The sequence below is a fragment of the Scomber japonicus genome, chromosome 16 (assembly GCF_027409825.1).
Source record: "Scomber japonicus isolate fScoJap1 chromosome 16, fScoJap1.pri, whole genome shotgun sequence".
In the NCBI taxonomy this organism is placed as follows: domain Eukaryota; kingdom Metazoa; phylum Chordata; class Actinopteri; order Scombriformes; family Scombridae; genus Scomber; species Scomber japonicus.
In genome coordinates this window covers 13,884,130-13,905,568 of record NC_070593.1, presented here as the reverse complement: position 1 = coordinate 13,905,568, position 21,439 = coordinate 13,884,130, and the positions used below count along the sequence as shown (strand labels likewise).

At 41.7% G+C, this 21,439-nt stretch overlaps 1 protein-coding gene across 1 annotated transcript in view; it reads right to left on the bottom strand.

The window, feature by feature from the left end:
• pacrg (PARK2 co-regulated) overlaps nt 1–21,439 on the bottom strand; it is a 139,099-nt gene that overhangs the window by 54,705 nt on the left and 62,955 nt on the right. Inside the window, exons 3-4 of the mRNA XM_053335140.1 lie at nt 11,224–11,395; nt 3,215–3,364 (exon numbers count right to left, since the gene is read on the bottom strand). Of these exons, the coding sequence (XP_053191115.1) occupies nt 3,215–3,364; nt 11,224–11,395 (322 nt within the window). The remainder of the gene's footprint in view (nt 1–3,214; nt 3,365–11,223; nt 11,396–21,439) is intronic.

Below are 21,439 nucleotides of genomic sequence, written 5' to 3'. Positions count from 1 at the left end.
CGGAACTAATTGAGAACACACTGTATTTATGCTGGGACCCGTGGAGCCAAAAGGTGAGTAGTGAGTCATGATTGAATGAATGGGACTGCATTTTATAACAACAATGACACGGAAGTTGTATTTAATGTGGATTGGTTTGTCTGTTACCCAATCTCCTTAACAAGGGCAGTATCGGCACTTATCTGATCCTTATCCATGCCCTCTGAATATTTTCTCTACCTCTGTGTAGTTTCTTTGGCTGTTTTACAAAATTGTACAAACTCTCTTTCTCACTCTCTTTACGCAGATGACGTACAGTAGATGAGTTCACTCCTTCCTTCGAGCTCAGAGGAGGAATTTGCTGGATGAGGGAGCACATCTCTCCTTCATAAGGAACGTTGTTGCATTTCATTAGGGATAAGATTCATCACAGCAGGCAAACAAGAGAACCGTGCAAATCACATTGGAGGAATTCCTACACTAACCTCAACATTGTCACACACACACACACACACATAAACACACACAAACACAGCTGATATGCAAAAGGCACATAGCAAACAAAAGCTGAGAGAGCTTATTCGGAAGACAAAGGGGTACATCAAGGACGGTGATACTCTGTGATTGCTCATTATTGTGCACTTCAAAATGACACATTACTGTGCCAGTGGTGAGAATGGCAGCTGGCTGCCTGGAGTTAAACAGGCATATTTTCTCTCATTAGACAATAGAAAGTTATTTCTTTGGAGGCCTGGACCCCAGCGTGGTTGAGCTGGTGGGTCAGGAGTATGTTCTCCTGGTCAGAGGGCCAGCGCTCCATCTGAGTGAAAGGACACCCGAGGGTCCGTTTTGGAGATGGCTGTTAAGGTCCAGCTCTGACCCTGGAAAAATGGCACAGATAAGGCCTGTGTACAGACCAATTTAACAGGTCATAACCTTGTCTCAGAGCGGGAGAGACACAGCGGGAGTGTGTGAACACAGCCTAGGGGATCTGTCCCATGATGAGATGTTGGTGATATCCAACTGTAGCCCCTGACCCTACAGCAGTGGCTGTCAGCCTATTGATTCACAGCTCTAACAACTGGGGAGACAAGGATGGTGTGTAACCATAACTGGGACACTGTGAGATTGTACAGTATATGTGTCTGTCTGTGAGTATCTAGTAGACGCTGAGCATTATGCGCCCGAGGCTAGCAGACAGAAACAGAGAGGGATGGAGACTGAAAGCTGGGTCCTTCATCCACACTGGAGCCAACAGCTGCATATAGGACACAACAGATCTATTCATGACAGATGTACACAAATGTAGACACGCACAAGCACACACAGTTGGCACATGCGAGACAGTGGCCCTGTTGTGGCTCAGGAGATGAGAGGGATGCCATGCAAGCTCTGTGAGTTACAGTGTGGGAGAGCTAAAGGGAGATGTTACCACACACTACGAGACACTGTTCTGTGTCTTCGAGTGTATTACACAATGATTGTACCTGTCTGCAAGAGGCAGGACGCTGGCTCTGGTTGAGAAAGCCAACTAAAGTGTGGGACGGAGCTGGAGGTGCACATGAGCGATAATAGATGGACTTCAATGAAAGCTTTGATATTGATACAAACAAGTCACACAAGGAGGAAGAGTGTGAGAGAACAACCACCCTAAACTATTGGCGTATAAGAGAGAAAGAACATAGAGTTCTGCTTCACACAGAGTTTGGTCCCCAGAAGAGAAGCATCTATTCTCTGTATTTGAAGTCGTATCTTTCTGTGTTAGTGGAGAGTGGGTGGAGCAGGACATGAATTGACAGCTCAACTGTCAGATGGGGAAAAAACAAAAAAACACTATAAAAGATTACTTTACTTTCTTCCTATCTGTTCCATTGACTAGTGTAGTAATTTTATTTCAACTTTAACTCCTAACCAAACTTTACAAAGACGGAAACTCGACTGGACGCCTATAAATTGCTGAACAGGAAGCACTGTCCTTGTTTAGCAGATTGGGTCCTGTGCTTTGGCAGCTGTATGGACCCCTCTCTGGCCCAGACTTGTCTCTGTGGGGGAGGTCAATATCGGGGACGTCTGCCAGGTGAGAGGTTGGCTCAGGTTTAATCGACGCTCGCCAGAGGAGGACAGAGAAGTGGGCAGGCAGGTAGACGGGGCGGCACGGTAACAACCAGGTAAAGATAAACTATTCCTGGTGGGGTTCACCGGCCAACTGCTGAGGCTGTGCCGTGGTGGAGAAACTCACACTCCAAAGTGGTTTAGGGGATTCATTTGACAGCTAATTTACAGAGGAGATTTGCATAAGGCCATGCATTAATAAGGCTGGCTTTTCTTTTCCATCCTTTGTCTTTCTCCACTATCTCTTTTGGGCATTCTCCTTCCTTTTTTTTAGACCTCAGCAAATAGTAACAGATTATGTAAGCAAATTAAAGAGACAAGAGATTCAAATTGGATATTGATTAACAGACTAAAGCCCTGTGTTTTTTCCTGTTAAAGCCTGTGTTTAAATGATTGATTCACAATGTCACTCTTCACATCCTACTGACTGTGTAGTGAGCTGTGTTTGGGATTGGTTGTGCCTCTAAGCCTTCAATGGGCTCACATCATGTCACACCATGCTAAGTGCTTTGACACTGCCACACAAAGAGCCCTGCCTATCTGATGCCAATCTCCCCAGGTCCTGGTGTCATCCAGGTGGAGGCTTTCAGAGAGAGCAAGGACAAAGTCTCCTCCTCAACAGCACCGCACAATGCAGCCTGACTGACAGCAGAAAGGACAAAATGGAGCTTCTCTGTCAAATGGATGTTTAAGTGGGAGGAGGAGAAGGAAAAAGGATTCAGGGACAGGCGCATACATTGGATCCACAAAGAAAAGAATAGGTAGAAAACAGGATGTTATATTTGAGTCACAGTGAAACAAAAGCAACGGTTAACATCTGTACATAATGTGAGAACTGTGAAATCACACGAACATTGGTTTAACCACTGGAAGCTGGTTGAACCTAACCACAGCCTTAATACAGGCTGCACGCATAACATAAACACCTATCAGTGCCTTTCACAGACTGCTAAATGTTTGCCAACTCACTGACATAGAAGCAGCACTGGCATAAAAAAAAAAAAAAAAACGATTTATGACACAAAGGGACTTATAGCTTATACATCGTCTACTCCACACAAGCACAGAGAGACGTCATGCTGACCGTCCATAAATGAACACAATTTGCTTGGCTCGGACTTACTGTTCATGTTCTTGAAGATGTTGAGAATGGGGAGGATCTGTCTGTAGTAGGGAACCAGAGCCTCTCCTACCATGTCCCCAGACATCACCAGATGTTGCAGGACTTTCAGGGTGGTGCAGATCACCTGACGGTTCCTCGTGTTCAGGGCATCTGGAGGGCAGGACACAAATGGCAATGGTCATGAATCAAGACTCGGCTACGTCTGAAGGTCAAGAGACTGAGCTGCAAGGACAAACAGTTTTTAAAGCTGCTTTAGGGGTTATTTGTTGAAGCAGGTGGATGTACAGTTAATGTAGAGTGATTGTGATGCCTGGAACTACAGAACCAATGAAGGGGAAGGTGTATCCAAACTTTTGACTGGCACTGTATAGAGTACATAAGTGTAGGCTGTGCAGATACACATAGTCAAAATACATATAACATTTTAACCACTACACAATCCTTTTCCCTTGATAGCATATCCTTTATAGCTGGGCTTTGATTTAGACCGGCTTGTCTGCAATCAGTGATTTCAAATGCACTGGGGAGGCAGGAGTAAGTGAGAGCCAATCACTGGGCTATTTGGCCTACAGCTGCACTTAACTCCATCTCCCACTGATAAAGAGAACAAAAGGGAATGATGGTGGGAGAGATGGAGGGCTAGGGAGATCAAGAGAGACAAACACACAGAGAGGGAAAGAGAGAAAGGGGGAAAACAATAAAAGACAAAATGTCAGAAAGAGATAAAGAGATGTGACAGACAGAGGGCAAAGGGTTAGAAAATAACTATGATTAGCAGCAAAGACTGACATATTTTTGTAGTTCTTTACGCAGGTTTTATTTGTGCTGTTTTAGCTGGGGGTTTTTTGTATGTGAGCTTCTGCATGAGTGCTGGTAATTCCCTTTGTGCCGACTGTCAGTCTAAACCAGCATACCCTTAGTTAGAAAAATAGACCTGAGCAATTTCTCTTTGTGAAACACTGAATCGTGATTTAACGCACACAGTACCTCCAGAAAGAGAGGATGGTAATGGCATCACAGGGCCTATTTTGCCGGTAAGCACTTATAGCGACAAAAATGAAAGGCTTGAAAAAAACATTTAAAAACAAAGAAAACCGCTACAGTGTGAGCATAGACACCACAGGCTTGTGGCTGATATGTAGGAGGAAAAAAGCAGGTGAGAGGGATAAAGAAACAGAGAGAAAGTGACAAGAGAATGTCAGAATGAGCGAGAGACATCGTGGTTGCTGAGAAAACACAGCATGTGATATCAAAAAGCGGAATAAAGCCTTTGTGTGAGGGGTGGAGCTATGCCTTCACAGAACAAGTGGCCACCAATCACTGACTGTATAAAAGATGGATGTCATGACAGCTCCCCAAAAGTGAAGCCAAAGCATCTCGATTGCCTCCTGGTGGCTGGCTGCAGTACCCCCCTCCATGCTAGCAGATGGGACATGAGACAAACTAAAAAATCAAAGCACACATCAAATTTAATTTTTTGTCAAAGATGGTTTCGGTCACGGTAGGTAGTTCTTATCACACTGATGTTTGTCCATGTGCTCTTTTTTCTGATAAGTTTGTTTTTATTTGACTATATAAAAAGGGGTTTGAAATCATGATTGGCTGTGACCGCTGCTTTCAAACCTCCATCAGACGCTAGGATGGCTGTGTCATATAAATCACCTGTGGAAACAGTTACTGTAAAAACCAATCATACTAATATTCAGATCAATGCAGAAAAATCTTTAGATGTTGCTGCTGTAATCACATCATTCTTTCATTTTTTATGATTTTAATGGGATTTACTGGTTGGACAGTATTCTCAAGTATTTAGCTTGTCATTTATTTTCCTTTTAGACTGTCAGTAGATTAGTTTCCACCAGGAATGACATGATCCTGAGATGTTTATTATCAGTAGAACATATTCTACACAGGCTATTCAGGGAAACCAGCATATTAGCACATTAGCAGCAGCTTCAGTCTTTTGTCAGTGTCCACACAGGATGCGTTCAGGCACACTACTGATTGTAGGTCACCAGCAGCAGTCAAAGCCCAATACACAGTCACTGAGGTTACGCATGTAAAATGAAGAAAATAGGCATGAAGCATAAAAATACTCTCTGGGTTTTTGTTACATTGGTAAAGTGTGGGCTATTTACCCACCTGTATTGATTCAAATAGAGGCGTATCTGTTATATCAGACATGCATGTGACGGATGACCAAAAAACACTGCTGAGACTCCTCCTGTGAGAAAAGCCATTAGACCAAATAAAACCAAAATACCACCAAAAACTCAACTTGTGCTGTCCCATTTGGATGAAATACTCCTCTCACCTCCTGAACTTGATACAACATTTTTTCAAGGTCAAGAAAATACTAATGTGTTGTTTGCTCAAAATGAATCAATAGAAAAATATAGTTTAATATAGTACCAAACCAAAAAGTAAGTCTCAACACAAGCAGCCATTTCAATGAGATTCCAAAAAAGACAAGCCCCAATCTTACTGAAATGAATAGAAAAGACAGACGCAGACAGAAAGTGAGCAACAACCCTAAAATATTGTGGATGACAGTTAGAGCACTCAGAGAACAGCATACTGCATCACCCACTGCCTGTGTTAAAACAGCTCATATGCAAATACAACGCTGTCACAAATGTAGACACACACTCACACACAGAAGTCACACAGAGACATGTGGGCAAGCACACACATTTCAACACACACACACACACACACACACACACACACACACACACACACACAAATGAATTAAACCCAATGAGGCAAAATGTCAGCTGCAGTCATGAGCACAGAGAGTACTGAGCATGAAGTAACAAAAAAATGAAGCAAGTTATACAATGTGAATGAGTCACGTGGCCAGGAGGTTGATACAGTAAGTCGAAGGATGTATCTCTATTCATATCAAGTTTATGGTACAATCCAATTTTGCTTATGAACAGTTTATGAGAAATTGACCATTGTTTTGTGCCATTTGAGTGTATGACAAGTTTGCCTCAGCATGTCTCTGTGTGTGTCATTGACTGTGTGTGTGTGTGGGTGTGTGGAGGCCTATACAGAGGACCAGTTGTGGAGATGGTGCTGAATGAGCAAATTGTGCTTCACGTCATCTCTCCATCTAAGCCGTACTGTCTCCCCAGATAGACAAGTGCGGAGATATCTGCCATCACCAAGATAAGGTGGAATGTGGAATGACAGGAATTTCAAACCTACATAACAAACAATGAAATTCTAATTACCAGCCAGCGCAAACAATTTTCCCTGCTTTGACATTTGGACCGCAGCAGGACTGTTCAATTATTCATCGGCACTCTCGCCTGGCTGAAAAAAAAAAAACAGAAAGGAAAAAAAAAAAAAAATTAAAAGAGCTGGGGAGAAGGCAGCCATGGGCTTGATTTATTATATATATACTAATATCTGAATAAAGTAATCATCTATTCATGCTAGGACCTGTTTCATGTTCAGCGTGAAAATAACACAACGGCGACCTTGTATTCCGTTTCCTGTGAAATGTCAGAGGTAGGGTGACACATTGGAGAGTTTAGTTGCAAATTGTTCGTCAGTCGATGTATAAATATACTTTTCAGATCAGAAGAAGATGTTCCTGTGCAGAGGCGTAACTGAGGATCTCCTTGTAATGAAAGTCTCATTTTGGTTCAAAGCTGAACAAATGTTATGCCAATCAACCAAGGCTCAAAGGAGGCATGGCTCTGAATCCTCCTTCCTATTTAAGGAAGCCAGGAAAACCCAAACCACAGCGTTTCACGTTTTACCCTTTCTCCTTAAGTCGTCATGGTAGTGCGCAGCTTTGTTCTTACAGTATCCAAAATATCAGTGTTACATATAAAATAAGTTATCACATTTTATTGCTGTATAGCTTTTTTGAATATTTTTTTACCAGCAGTTATTTTCAAAAACATCACCAAACCACATGTATATGCTTGAATGTATAGCTTTTCCTCATGAAGGCATAGGCATCTAATGTGGGTTGAAGGGAAAGGGGTCTACAGTAGGAAAAAGTTCAGTATTTAAGTCATTGAGGACAGGGCCTTGGAGTATAATGTCAGCCAGAGCCTTCTTCATTGTGTATTCTCATTGGGTGACCTGCAGTCATCATCAAAATTCACCAGGGCCTGACATGACTCAGTCGCTCTGCAGATAAGAGCCTGCCAGCCACATTGAAGATGTATTAACGTCAGAGGAGAAAAATATATATCTTGCCATTTTAGACTGCAGACGGCTTTTTACTTTCTTCCTCTTTCTGCTATCCCTCCTTCTTTCCTGATCCTTAGAAAAGTAATTAATCTGCAACAGAGACACGGACTGGTGGCTTTGCCTTGTGGATGGCGAAACAGGCCTGATTTTTAATAAACCAAGAAGTTAATAAGGAGCAGGCCATTTAAAATTCCATTATCAGTGCGAAGTGTGTGTTTTCATAAGGAGCACAACCATCACCTTTGGTCTGGCCCCCGAAAGGCAAATGGCCAAAACTGCTGAGAGGTTTGAATTTATAAACTGCTGTCTAAGTTAGAGGGTAAGCCAGTCAACGCCAAGTTAAAATGGGTTCTTCTTGATGAAGGGCAAAATAGACAGTAGGCTATCCAAATATTTAAACTATCGATGGAAAGCTGCTGGCACATCATGTACCTGTTTTATTAATATACTTTGTGCTGTTCTGTGAAACAATTTACTATACTGGGCATGGCTGGAAATGATTTAAATGTATTAAATTAGTTTTACTTTAATGAATAATTGTTGTTTCCTTTATTAAAGGTGACATGCATGCTTTTTGTTTTTTTAATTTTTATATAGCTATATCAGCTAAGCATGGCCAATGTTCCAAAATTTGAGGTGAACCAGAGCATGTTAGCGTAGTGGAGCAGTGAAAATTTCTGCTCCTCTCTCACATAGTTGTTCGTTCTCTTTGGCAACAGCTGTTCCAGGCCGCTCTGTTTTCAGATTTTATCCCGCTCCACTCAAATCACCCATGTTCGCTTCAAAAAAGAAAAAAAAAGCTGCATTGTATTTTAATTTTAGCCTAAACACTAGCTTGGCATCGCCTGACTAATCTGTAAATAAAACATGAGCTAGGCAGATTTGTCTTTGCTAAGCTACTTAACTACATAATTTCATTTCATTAAAAAAAAACACAACCCAACAGCAGTGCTGTCGTCTTATTATCCTCGGCCTCCTCTTCAATGCCAGGGTCAGGGAGGAGGATAAATGCTTGGATCATGTTACTGGCACTGTCGGTCACTACCTAAATCACACCTCATTGCACCTTCCAATTTTGCAGTACACTTTCGTACTTTCGCTAATTGCGCTCTGTATGTGCTAAAAGCCTAACAAAAGCGTTGTCCCCAGATTTTCCCATCAATGAAATCAATCTCAAAATGAATCTATACTAACTGCAACAATTTTGCCACATTCTTTTTCTTGTTCCACATTATCGTTATCTGTTAGTGTTGCAGGAATAGTATGCCAGTATGACTTCTCACCTTTCTTTTTCTATGTACTTAGTGAACTCTGTTGTTGAGCTAGCAGCAGCTGATTGTTGACAGAAAATAGTGTGGGTACGCAGATGCATTCTGGATCGAGCGTGCTTTGAACTTGTGGTGTAAGTGATACCGGAGCGAAATTGGAGTGTGATGGAGCAAGACATAAGGCGATGCTCCAGCTTTTTAAAAACATCTGCTCAATGCTCCTGCCAAAATCCTCCCACTTGCGCTCCACTCCTTCACGTGATGACAGACTTTTCGTGAATGCTCCAAAACAGCTGTTTGACCCTTAGTCTTTGATGCTGAGGTTGTTCAATGGGTTATCTGCGTTGCCCATTCATATATTTTGGATCAGATTCCTGCTGAAACATGCAGAGATATATATGAGAAGTTTCCATTTCAAATATGTTCAGTTTTTGTTTAACATAGCCTCTGGATCCACTGGAAGTTGACTTCGAAGGTCACCAATCAGAGTAGAGTGGGCACATTGAGAGGAGTGCCTTAAAGATACAGGAGCTAAAAGTCTGTTTCAGAGAGGGGCTGAACTGGCGGGCTGCGTAAAGGACCAGAGTAAGATAAATGTTGTTGTTTTTTAAACTGTATATCTTTCAAACATATTCCCAGAATATAAATACAGATTTGGAAATGTGCATGATATATCCACTTTAAGGAAATAAAGTGGGAAACCAAAAAAAAAAGAAAAAATGTAGTTAAAAATGCAGTGACGATAACACAAACACAAGACTAGATGTGTCAGTTGGTAACGTCTATAATGCTTAAGACCTCACGGTGTGTGTTCAGTAAAGTATGTAGTGTGATAACAGACTTTGTGCCAGGGTCAGTCTGTCACTGTGTCTCTGTGTCTCCAACAGCCCTGCTTAGTGTTGGCCGTTACGCCCTTCTGCCTCCACAGACGTCCAACACACACACACACACACACACACACACACACACACACTTAACATACACATACACTCTACCAGCCAACTGCCCGAGACATGAACACTATCCCGGCCTCACTGGGCGCCACTTAAAGACTCCCACTTTGAAACTGACACTCCACTTGGCAGCGGCGCCAAACAAAAGACAGTGTGTGTGTGTGTGTGACTGAAATTCTCCAACAAAAGACACACTCTGCATTATTCTAACTTCTCTGTTGCTTGATGCTCCTCATGTTCACCACACAGGAAACTTTTGCTATCCACATCCCTGTAAATTCTGATGTCTATTTTTGAAGTCATACACCCATCCACCCCTCCCCCTGAGACGTGACCTTTCCGCCCACCTCCGTTAGCCAACTTGAGTGTGTGTGTGTGCGCGTGTGTGCGTGTGTGTGTGTGTGTGCATGTGTGTGTGTGTGTGCGTGCATGTATGTACTTGTGTCAGTGCGGAAAGGTAAAGAGGCACAACACTGTGACACAGTTAAATGTAGCATGTCACCACATTCATGGCAGATTATCAGGCGTGCTTTCAGAGCCAACTTCTTCCGGCAAATGCAAAAACAAGGACGCTTCGCCCTGAGGGTTAATGTAATAATAGGAACAGTATGACTGCAAAACCAAATTAGGACTTGTCACAGGGCCTGTTGTATGGTAATGTTAGAATCTGTTGTGGTGTGAGTGTGTAAGACAGGTGAGTCTATTCCTGGTGAAGTATGTTGTTCTATTTTGGTTGCACTCGATTGCCTCTGCAATATTGTCTAAAAGGGGTGTTACAGCGCCGCTGTAAGTAATTATTCAAACACGTTAATAAGATTTGAGACATTTATTTAGGTTTAGATGCATAATGATTTAATTATTTAATTTTATAATGTTAATGCTTTTTCATCAACTTTAGAACCACATTTCTTTGGTGAGGAAAAGCATGTAATCTACAGTATATCAAATTTATTATACTAAACCTGATGCTAAAATAGATAGGGATATACACTCCACTCCATTTAAGATCAGCAAACAGGAATCAAAACAGTTAAAGAGTGAATGAGTGAGTAAAAAATATTTATTAAGCCAGCAATTAAACTTACTCGAGAAGATTACTTGACTGTCAGTCACTCATTAAAAAAATAATATTCACTAAACTAATGCAAATGAATTAAAGATAGTGGGAGCATTTTATTGCTTAAGTTAATTGAATAATTGCCCCGTTTTAATCATCTATAATTGCTTTGATAATAGCCCTGAACATATTTTTGTGCTGAAATAATAATATTACTTATTTTAATTCCCAAATTCTTCTTTGCTTTCTCTTTTTCACTTGATAGTTGTATAGCCATATTCTTCAAAGTCTTTTATGGCTTACTGGCAAAACATTTTAACAATCATTTTATTTAAAATGACACAATAAGCATTTGTAAGGTGTCTCTATTGTCTTGAGATCAACCACACAATATCCCATCAGTAGAAGAACTGAAAGGTAACACACAGTGACGGTAAAATGCCATCAATATGCACAGGGGGTCACTTGGGAAAGGAGCCATGTGGTGTGTGATTGGAAAACTGTAGTAAGACTTACTCTTGATGGGGATGATGAGCTGGGGAATGACGGGCTGGATCTTGGGGCCTCCGTGCTCCAACATGTCATGGACTCCCTGGCGGGCGAAGAACTCGTAAGGATGAACAGTCTCACACAAGCCATCAAAGAACAGAGGCAAGTAGTGGTGGTAGTCCAGTTTATCAATCTCGACCTGAGGAGAGAAATTTACATTCACATTATGGGCATGATTAGCTGCTTCTTTAATCCACAAAGGCGAAAAAAAGAGAGGTGGTAGTTTCTGTCCTTCGCTCAAGGGCAACACACCGGAATGGGTTTTAAAGTGGGAGGTGGGGGGGCATGCAGCTTTGGATGACGCAATAGTTTTTTTAATATCAACTTCCTTTCAATTTCAGCTGAGCCAACTGTTTTTGCATGACTAAAATATGGTAAGAAATGCATTCCCTCCTCTCATCAGGGTACTTCCAGATCAAACTGGGGTTTTTGTTCTTTTTCTTTTTTTTATTTAGCACAGTGGTCTGCCAACAAGCAGCGGCTAAAAGGTTCAACTCAAAAGAAGCGCCCTGGGTCTTTTTGATGTTTTCTATTCTGAGAACTGGTCCATTGTAACCCAACAACCAACCAAACGGTCAGTATGTTTTTTAATAAGGTTTTAAAGAGGATCAAAATTCATGCTCTATTCGGAGGCCTCCAATGCTCTATCCAATATGTCTCCTAACATACAGTACAAATAGAAAGCACCTTAGTAAAGCGAGGTTTAGTATGCTAGTATGGTGGATATCATGTCCACGTTACGAGGTGCAGCATACAGTACTAGAGTAGGCTTACCATACTACAGTACTTGGTTTAGATATTACCACTTAATTACCATAACACCTGAAAATGGGTCTTGTTCTCACCCATATTAGTGCTCAAGGGCATTTGCTGGAACATATGGCTACTGATGGAGACACTGGCGAACAGCAGGGATGAACGTTATTACTGGATAGTCTCTCTCCTTAAACATGCTTAGTGAGAGATGTTTTCGAGGAAATCAGTTATTGCCACAAAGCTCCCTTTCATTGTTTGCCCTTTCTTTTTGTTTGTCCTTGGCATATTATCTAGGGCAAAAGCTCCTCTTGCAGCCATTTATAACCCTTACAGTAAATACATACATTCACATGATCACATACACACACACACACACACACACACACACACACACACAATGGAGGAGGACAGCTGTTCAGGAGATCATGACACAGCGGCATGTGGCATCCTGTGGGCTGACATGTTAACACCTGTTTACACCATTTACAGGACAGGCCGAATGGCATGCACACACACACACACACACACACACACACACACACACACACGCAATCGGGCAGTAGATGAAGACATTTGTCCAGCTACAGGCCACAGGCAAGCTTTGATGTTGTTTGGCTGAGGGTGTGGGTACTGTGTGACACATTAAAGTGAAGTCTTTCATGTGTGTGAAGCCATCAGAGGGCAGCCACTCAGGCACACTGAGCTGGAACAAACAGCTGACCCAGAGGAGGCTGTCCTTGAGCCTAGCATGTGTGTGCATGTGTTCATATAAAATCTTAAATGTGGCTCATATACTATGTGTGTGTAACAGGGGTATCAGCTGTACCACTGTATCCCAGTGGCGCTATTGTTGAGCGAGAGGTTAGAGGTTGACGGGGGGATTCTCTCTTTCATGTAATGAAAGGTAATCCCTTGGGTGCAGAGGCAAATAGCCCCCAACAGCTGGCAGTCCTTGAGGACAGCTGAGGCCATGAGGAGACATCCTCTTGTCCACACACATATATATTATATATACACACACACGCACACAAGCACCGTGCTGGGTCACGCTGGTCTGTGCTGAAATGTCACCCATGCAGTGACTCTTGGTGCTTTCAAGTCCCCAACCCTCGCTCAGCCGCCGGTCAGAGTCAAGACTTCAAAGCAGGGTAGATCCGCACCCCCAACCCCATCCCCACCCCCCGCTGCCAATCCTTCCTGACACTCGTCTCCCCCTAGGGTAAACACAGAGACAGAGGAGAGAAAAAAGATGGAGAGATGGCAAGAGGGAGACAGAGAGCTCACATTCACAGCCATAGAGACAAAGCTGATTGCTTTGAGGCAATTTGCCGACCAACCTTGACCTTTCCTTGCACTTGGTCAAGATCATCATTGTGAGTCAGGCGGGCGGGAGACGAGAACAAAAGCAAACACGAGCACAGAGAGAAAGGCAGGAGAAGGAATGGAGGGGTGTAGAGGCTGAGGAGAGTCGTGATGACACCACAACAAAGCACTGCTTGCTAGCCAGTGGCAGTCACTGGCACACAGGGACACGTCATGCCCTAAGCTGCTTTTTTAAAATTTCTTTGGACACTATAAAAATACTAAAACACAATCCCACAACATCTAAGCCATTAGATTTTGACTTGTATGAGTAGTTACATATTCTTAAATGTTTAAATGGACATTATGTGAATATTTCATGATATGGGATAAAAGGTTTATTTACATTAGAAATCATTTTGGTCTTATTTCATTACACTTCTATTGGTAGTGTTTATGTATTGTGTGTGTGTGTGTGTGTGTGCGTGTGTGTGTGTGTGTAATGTTATCATTGGCTGTTTTTATTTTCTTTGTCAGGCAAATGTAGATCAGTTTAAATATCTTTTTAACAACCAAAGTGAGTATTTTTTTTTTTTTTATTTGGTTGTGTGATGACTGATGCAATACATGACATCAGTACATTAAAGCCAAAGATAGGCGTACCTTAAGCCACCGATAATATTACACAGTCCTCTTTGTCAGTGGATAATCAGGTCTCACATTTAGGCTGAGACACGATCTCACCTACCATGTTGTAAAGCTGAGATAACATCTCATCTTAATGTGGTGTCGTTGCAAAGATGCTTCTGAAGTATATGATGCTCTTAATCAAAATCACATAAACAAGCACTTAGGGACTGGTAGAGATTCTAGTTAACGCTAAAGGAGTTGGGACAATCAGCAAACACATTTACACATTCTCACATAGCACACACACACACACACACACACACACACCCACCCACACACACACACACACAACCACACACAAACACATTTTCCTGGAGAATCTTAATCAGCGGCTGCGCTGAGCAGTAACTCTTGCATCCGTTATCGATTGTCCGCCCAGGTTTGTTTGTCTTTGGGTGCCTGTGGGAATCCCACCGGAGTCCAGGGAGTCAATGAGAGCAGAGCCCAGAAAGAGTATCAGGCAAGTAGCAGCAATTAGCCCTGGGACACAGACCTGCATGTCTCCTCTGGTCAGCGCTGCAACAGCAGACACACAGCAACAGAAGCAGACTAGACTTGAATCTAGTCTGAGCAAGAGAGTCTCTGCTCATTAAACAACAGTATCAGAGGCCCTTGACAGGCACAGGAGACCAGGAGGAATGAAAACAGCAGGTTGCCACTTTAAATACACAACGGCTGGACGTGATCGTGTGCATGTGGGCATGTGTGAATGTGTGTGTGTGGGTGGATGGATGTGTGAGTATATGAATGCTTACATGTGACTCCATGTATAGACTGTGTGTGCTCTGATGTGATAAGCTATGAGGCTACTTTGCCAAGGTGGTGTGAGTCACTTACGTTACAAAGCTAACGGCGAAATAATGCAGAGGCTTAATGCAGGATTGGATCCAGTGTGAATAAGAGAGAGAGAATAAAAAATAGAAAGAGACTGCATGTGCCTGTGTGTGTTTACATGTATTTGTGTTTGTGTGTGTATATATGTGTGTGTGTGTGTGTTTTCATTCTGACCCTGGGGTAATTACTATAGGCTGCTAGCTAGCAAATGACAAAAAAGTGAAGCTAATCTTAATTTGTCAATCTTCTTCTCTCACTCATCAGCTAGGGGTAGTGACAAAAGCTAAATATTTATAGTAAGTATGTCAATTAGATCATTAAAAAACACACTTTATGGCACTGAATAATAATTCAACAATCAAATGATGATGCTATAAATGATTTGACCTGGATTCAGCTGTCTCTTAATACAAGCACAGGTTACTGTATTTAAATGAGCTGACAGATGAGCTTCTGTCAGTTATTTCAGCTTTGAGAGGAGAGCCGGCTTCCTGTTGCTGCCACTCGCACTATGAGTCATTCATGGTACTCTGGCCAAACAAATATCCATTTGTTCTACCGAGAACGTATTATAACACACCTGACTGGAAGGCAGGGGTCATGTACGCATAGCAGCACGTACACAAGGTATTTACACTGAGGAAAGAGATATGCATTGAAACTGCCATACATCGCTGAGATTCAGAAGGCACACATGAACCAACAAGCACTCGAAACAACAATACATACCACAACAGAATTCACATCAGTCATCGGTGTTATCTTGAGACTAGATGTGAGTTTTTGACACCCCATCTGCGGTCAGTGTATTTTAGATTTGTGCACATAAGTTCTCTCCTAGAGTAAGAATTATAAAGACTTGACACTACACTCTGTGATATTGTCAGTTTTTGTTGTAGATGCACTGTAGGCTTCTTGGAAGTGTTCCCTTATTTAAACAGTGTTGCTGCATCATGATGTGTGGACATGGTCCTGTAAAGGAAGCACTCCATTAAGTAATTCAATAAGTAGCATTCAGACTACCATGAACATTACACTGACTTTGTGACAATATACCTCTTATTAATTTTTTTATATGACTTGTTAGAATGAGTATTTACCACCATGAAATTGATCTTTTGAATGCAATAACTGCATTGAGTCCATGAGGCTAGCCTCCAATTTCACTCTGTGCAGCTGCAGACATCACAATTTGGCCTCTGTTACAACTTGGCCAGAGAATCAACCACGTTGACAAATAATGATATGAAGTCAGTGAAGTCAAACATGTAAACAGGACAGACAGCCAAACAGGCCAGTTATTCAATTCCATATTTTCAGCTGCAAGAGGGGCCATTTTTTGTTATGATTGCGGACTGTCACTGTGGGTAGAGAAAGACCAGGATGACTTTCCACATCTGTTTAATGCCAGCTTACAGTGCAAAGGGCTACTGTAATGATTGTAAGGACTGATGTATAAACTTTCTTGGGGTTTGTGGTGTTGGCCACACACTCAACAAATGACTGCTACATTCAATGTTTGGTTCTTGTGGAAGATGTTAGCACAGTGGACCCAATTTTAACCACTCAAGTGCAACGACAAGCTCAGTAGATCTTAGGCGCATGAACTGTGTGGGCCTCTATGAGCACCTGCTATTTTGGTTCATGTATGCAATGCAACGTGCAAAAGGGGCTGAGTGAAGGTTCATATAAATCAGCGGATGTGGTGATTAATAAATACCCTCCCAGCCTGTCACCTCACCACTCTCATCTCAGCTCTAAAACAGTTGTGCCAAACACAGTTAAACATGATAATGACAGCTCAATAAAAAGAAAACTTTTCTACAGGAAATGTCTGGATGATTCAGAGAGCCATGATATAAACCCACATGACCACAAATCTGCACCTAAAGATGTATGAAGTGTTGCGTAGTGTAGCGTAGTGGATAATTAGCTGTTCTCATCAGTTATTTGGTGAAACCATTTATATGATTATATTGGACCAATACTATTTCAACAATAATTCTAGTGTATCTAAGCCTTTCCCTGAACCCCCCCACCCCCCCACCCCCATCCCCATAATGGATGTAGGCATCATGTCCCCATTGGTTTTTGAACTCTTTGCCTTGAGTTTGTATTTTGACCATCATCATCTTGTTTATTTGGAGCCAGAATTGGATAAGAGGGTGGAGCTAACCCGAAAGCTAGCTACTAGCCAGCACGGTGCATTAAGGAACCCCGACTATGAAGACTTATATTAAGACTATTTATTTTACGTCATCAACCCAGAGTTTATTGCAGATGTAGTGTACTGGCGGCCCCTGTATGTCAAAATATATATTAAATGTTGATGATATTTTTGGCGTATTTTAAGGCTTACTGGTCAGGGTTCCTTTTAAAACAAAATGACCTTACTAAAAAGTATTTGGAAAAAACTGAACATCAGACTCCTTTGAAGGTCTTTTAATACAACAAAACACTGGATGAGACTTTTTTTTTTGGAAACCAAAATGTTACAATTAACTGCTTTAACCACACTTAATGTTATTTTCGGTGCTGATTTTGGTTGGAGAGTATTTAATTAAAATACATTGTTAGCATAATAAGCATTAATCCATTACTGACGCACATATGCAGCAAATATTTAGTTTGGTCCTGTTGATGAAATCACCAAAGCAGCAGCGGACTGACGTTGCACCACAAATAGACATGGTTCTGTTTTTAGCACAACGTCTAAGCAACTTTCAAGGTCAGGAAAATACCAAACAGTCGGAGCGCTGCTTGCACTGGTCGTTGCACCTCCATAAAAGTACAGCTTAGTCAGTCATCTCCTCATAAACTATTTTAACACCATGGCGGCAAAATAAGTCCTAGACTTTATTGTGTTGTCCATGACACGCAGGCTTTCTACTGTCAAACCAACAAAGCTCACCTGAAAAGAAGCCTCTGATGTTGCACTGATGTTACAACTCTTGACGGAAGCTTTAATGGCAGAACACATTTTCAGGAATCAATGAACACATATACAACACGCAGCCTAATAATAATTTATTCATCCCAATTCTACTTGTTTCCAGCTGTGCCACAGGTGCACGGCACACCTCTGGCCAAAAAAATAAAATTCAAGAATCAGTTGCCATGCTGTGCGCACTCTAAATATGAGAAAGAATGAAAAAATAAAATAAAAGGGAGACAAAGAACAGAATATTTTGACTTTCTTGGGGGGTCACAATGAGAGGAGCTAGACCGGAATAGGGAAATAAGTGAAGGAAAGAGGAGTGAGTCACTCGCACTATCTCCCTTGACAGCTGTTTCCATCTAACAAGCATGCAAGTATGCTCAATTCAAAGCACTAGTAGTAGAGTGCATGGTGTCAATTGAAATGATACCTAACACATGCTGCATGAGACAATTTTGGGGCTTCAAAGATGGTTCAAAACCAGGACACAGGCAGTTATAAATTTTATGTGAACATACCACACAAACTGAGATGAAAAGGATTTTATTTAGGCAAACAGCAGCCCCAAATGGTGTGTTGAGGATTGAAAGCATGAGGGTGTTATTAAAGTAACACACATTAGCCACAGTAATTGAAACAGTGATGCTGCAGACAGTGTTCCTGTTGAGATTGTGCTTCTGTTAACACCATTGTTAAAGATGAAAATACCCTGGTAGATGTTCCTGTTAGAGACTACACATAGAGGCGCAAAAAGAAATCATTTTCTCAATAAAGCCTTTTTTTGCACGGTGAAAAGAAAATCCTGAATTAATGTCCCAGGATGCATAATAAGTCAAAATGTCACTTGAATATTTAGCAACAAATATTAAAGAGTTTTGGCTTTGCTGCAGGCTTTTTTAATGCAGACAAGTACTCTATTTACCCAAACTGTCATCATCAAAATCATTGTTAAGTTTGTGTTTCCGCAGTTTCCTTGTTTACATAAGGAACAAAGAAGACATTTAGTTTGTTCTTGCGCTCCCACTGAGAACCCATCACAATTATTTTTCTGTAAACAAGAAAGCAAGTAAAACCAATTAATTTCCTGCACGCATTTCAAACTTGCCAGGACAATGTTGGCAATGTCTGGCAATAACTGGGTTTGTTTACATTCTTCTAGTAAATCATGCCGTTTTTCGTTGCACACAAAATCGACTGTACAGCTGCGTTAGCCACAGCACAGTGCAATCAAAGTGACACGACACAACTGGAGTCCTGAGCAGGTCTCGATGGCTGCAGTGATTGGAGAAAAAAAAAAGGGGGTAAATGGAGTGATAAAGAGCCGAGCAGGTTGATGGAATGGAGAGACAGAGGGATGTGATGTAAGAAGAAGCTGAGGGGGATGAAGAGGAGGAGGCTCATCCATATAGGACCAAAATATTAAAAAAGAGCCATTGGTTGAAATAAACCATTACCAAATCTTAGTATCTTTTATATAAACATGTTTTGTATTTTCTTTAGAAAAAAAATCCATTATAGAAATTCTGATTAAAATGCTACAACTGCAACAGCTGCAGGGCAGGCAAAAGGGGAAAGAGCACTCTGTGTGAAGCTGTGAGAGGAGAGCAGAGGAGGAGGACGGGCTCCTGCTGTCTTCCTTAGGGCGGGATCTCTTATATCAATTTAATGCACTTCATTTTTCTCATTCTTATCTGTTATTGGCTAAAACACGTAAAATAATGCTCCAATGGAGGATGTCCTCATTAACCAGTCAACAAACACCATAATAATAATAATGCAATATTCACATCGCATTGGTCCAATAATATTTTCTTTTACCACTGTATTCTACATGAGTGTGACGAACTGGTGCTAAAGAGATGGACAGATAGATAAATTCATATTTCATAAGTCAGCATATTAGAAAATAACTTATAATATGCAAATTGTGAATTATTTTTAAACACAACCCAAAAAAATTCAGCATTTTATGTGAGTCCAAATTTCGTTTTTTCTATTTTAAATCTAGCAGTAACATTAAATTTCTGTACTTGCATCAGCAAACACAGTTTTAATGGCATATTAAAATTGTCTGCTCCTCTGGTTTCATTGAATGGAGGACAATGATGCAGTTTGTCATAATATTCCATGTTACATTTTGTTTAAATATGGGTTGCTATAATTCAACAGGTTATGGTGTAAATTATGTGGGTTTATAGTGTTTTAAATTCTTGTTGCACATGCCCTTTTTTCAACTATGAGCACTTGCCGCTCTGAAGGTCTGTGCATGGCCTGCATTTGAAAACAAAAACATAACTTGAACATGAGAAAGTAGCCTGTCAGCCACAATTTTTGGAGTCACCAGCTGCCTTTGGTCTGGATCCTGCTCCAGTTTTAAAGGTGAAGCAGCTAAATAAAGCTCAGATTAGGACTCCACTCACTGTGCTCACTGTGTGTGTGTTTTTGTGAGTGTGTGTGTGCTACTGCACGGGACCCTCTGCCACTGAGATGGAAGTAGGCCAGAACATTGGAGAGGAACAAGGGGAGGAGGGAAATGAGAGGCAGTGAACATGACAGCAGTTGGAGACAAAAGGTTTCATAGCTGGAGCTTTCCTTATCTCTGTATAATGTATGCATGCCTGCACATGTGTTGGTCTATGTGCACCCATGCCCAGATGCTCTGACGGTGTGAGATATGGGCCTTTTAAATGACCTATCAATGGCCATAGGTCACAGCTCACCAGCTAGCGGTGTGATCGTGGCTGTGTCTTGTCTATCGTGGAGCCGCGGCCTCTGCTCTTAGCTTCCACTGATTACAGCTCAGCAGCCGAGCTTGACAACACACAGGCAGAGTGTAATCAAGTCAGAGAGAGGGAGGTGTAATCAGCATTTCCCCTCCAATCAGCCCCAAAATCACTGTCTCTAATCTGCAGCCAGCCATTGATGGGTTTGATTGATAGGATGGATTTGTTATCTGGCTGTGGGGGTCTACAGGGAGCAGAACAACAAGCAAGAGCAAGAGACACAGTCAGCTTATCAGCTATCGCTACATTTGTTACCGCTCCCCTCGTTGAACGAGCTGAGCTTTTCCTCACAGGCTACAACTGCAGCACTCCTCTCATTTATCATACAGAAGAATTAAATGTGGACACTTCAAAGTACTTCCACACACGAGGGTCCCCGGGGGCATGTGTTTTCTCCCCTGTTTAAAATGGAAAGGGCCAATCCATCACTGGTTGTTTGTGATGGAAACAGAAACCACAGTGAGTATTTGTGTGTCTGTGTGTGTCTGTGTCTAAAGCATGAATGTGTCTATGTATGCATTAATTACTCGGATATGTATGTGCACAGGCGCGTGTGTGTGTGATTTGTACATGTCAGATGCACAGGGAAGATAAGAGGACAGAATAATGCTTTTTCAGCAAGCAAATACCATGACTGTAGCATCTAGTGCCTGTACGGTTTTGATAAATCTCGCTCCCTCTGCCTCACGCTGTACTGAGAAATCCTCACAAATGTTCAAACAAATATGCTCATTTTCAATGAGCATGTGATGAATGAGCTCCATTGATTTTGCGTATGAAGCCAAAACAATAGAGACCAAGACAAATGTTAGCTCTGTTTAAGATAACAAGGCAGCTTTACCAGGCTGTGGCACACTCTCGCTCTCTGTGTTTGAAGAAT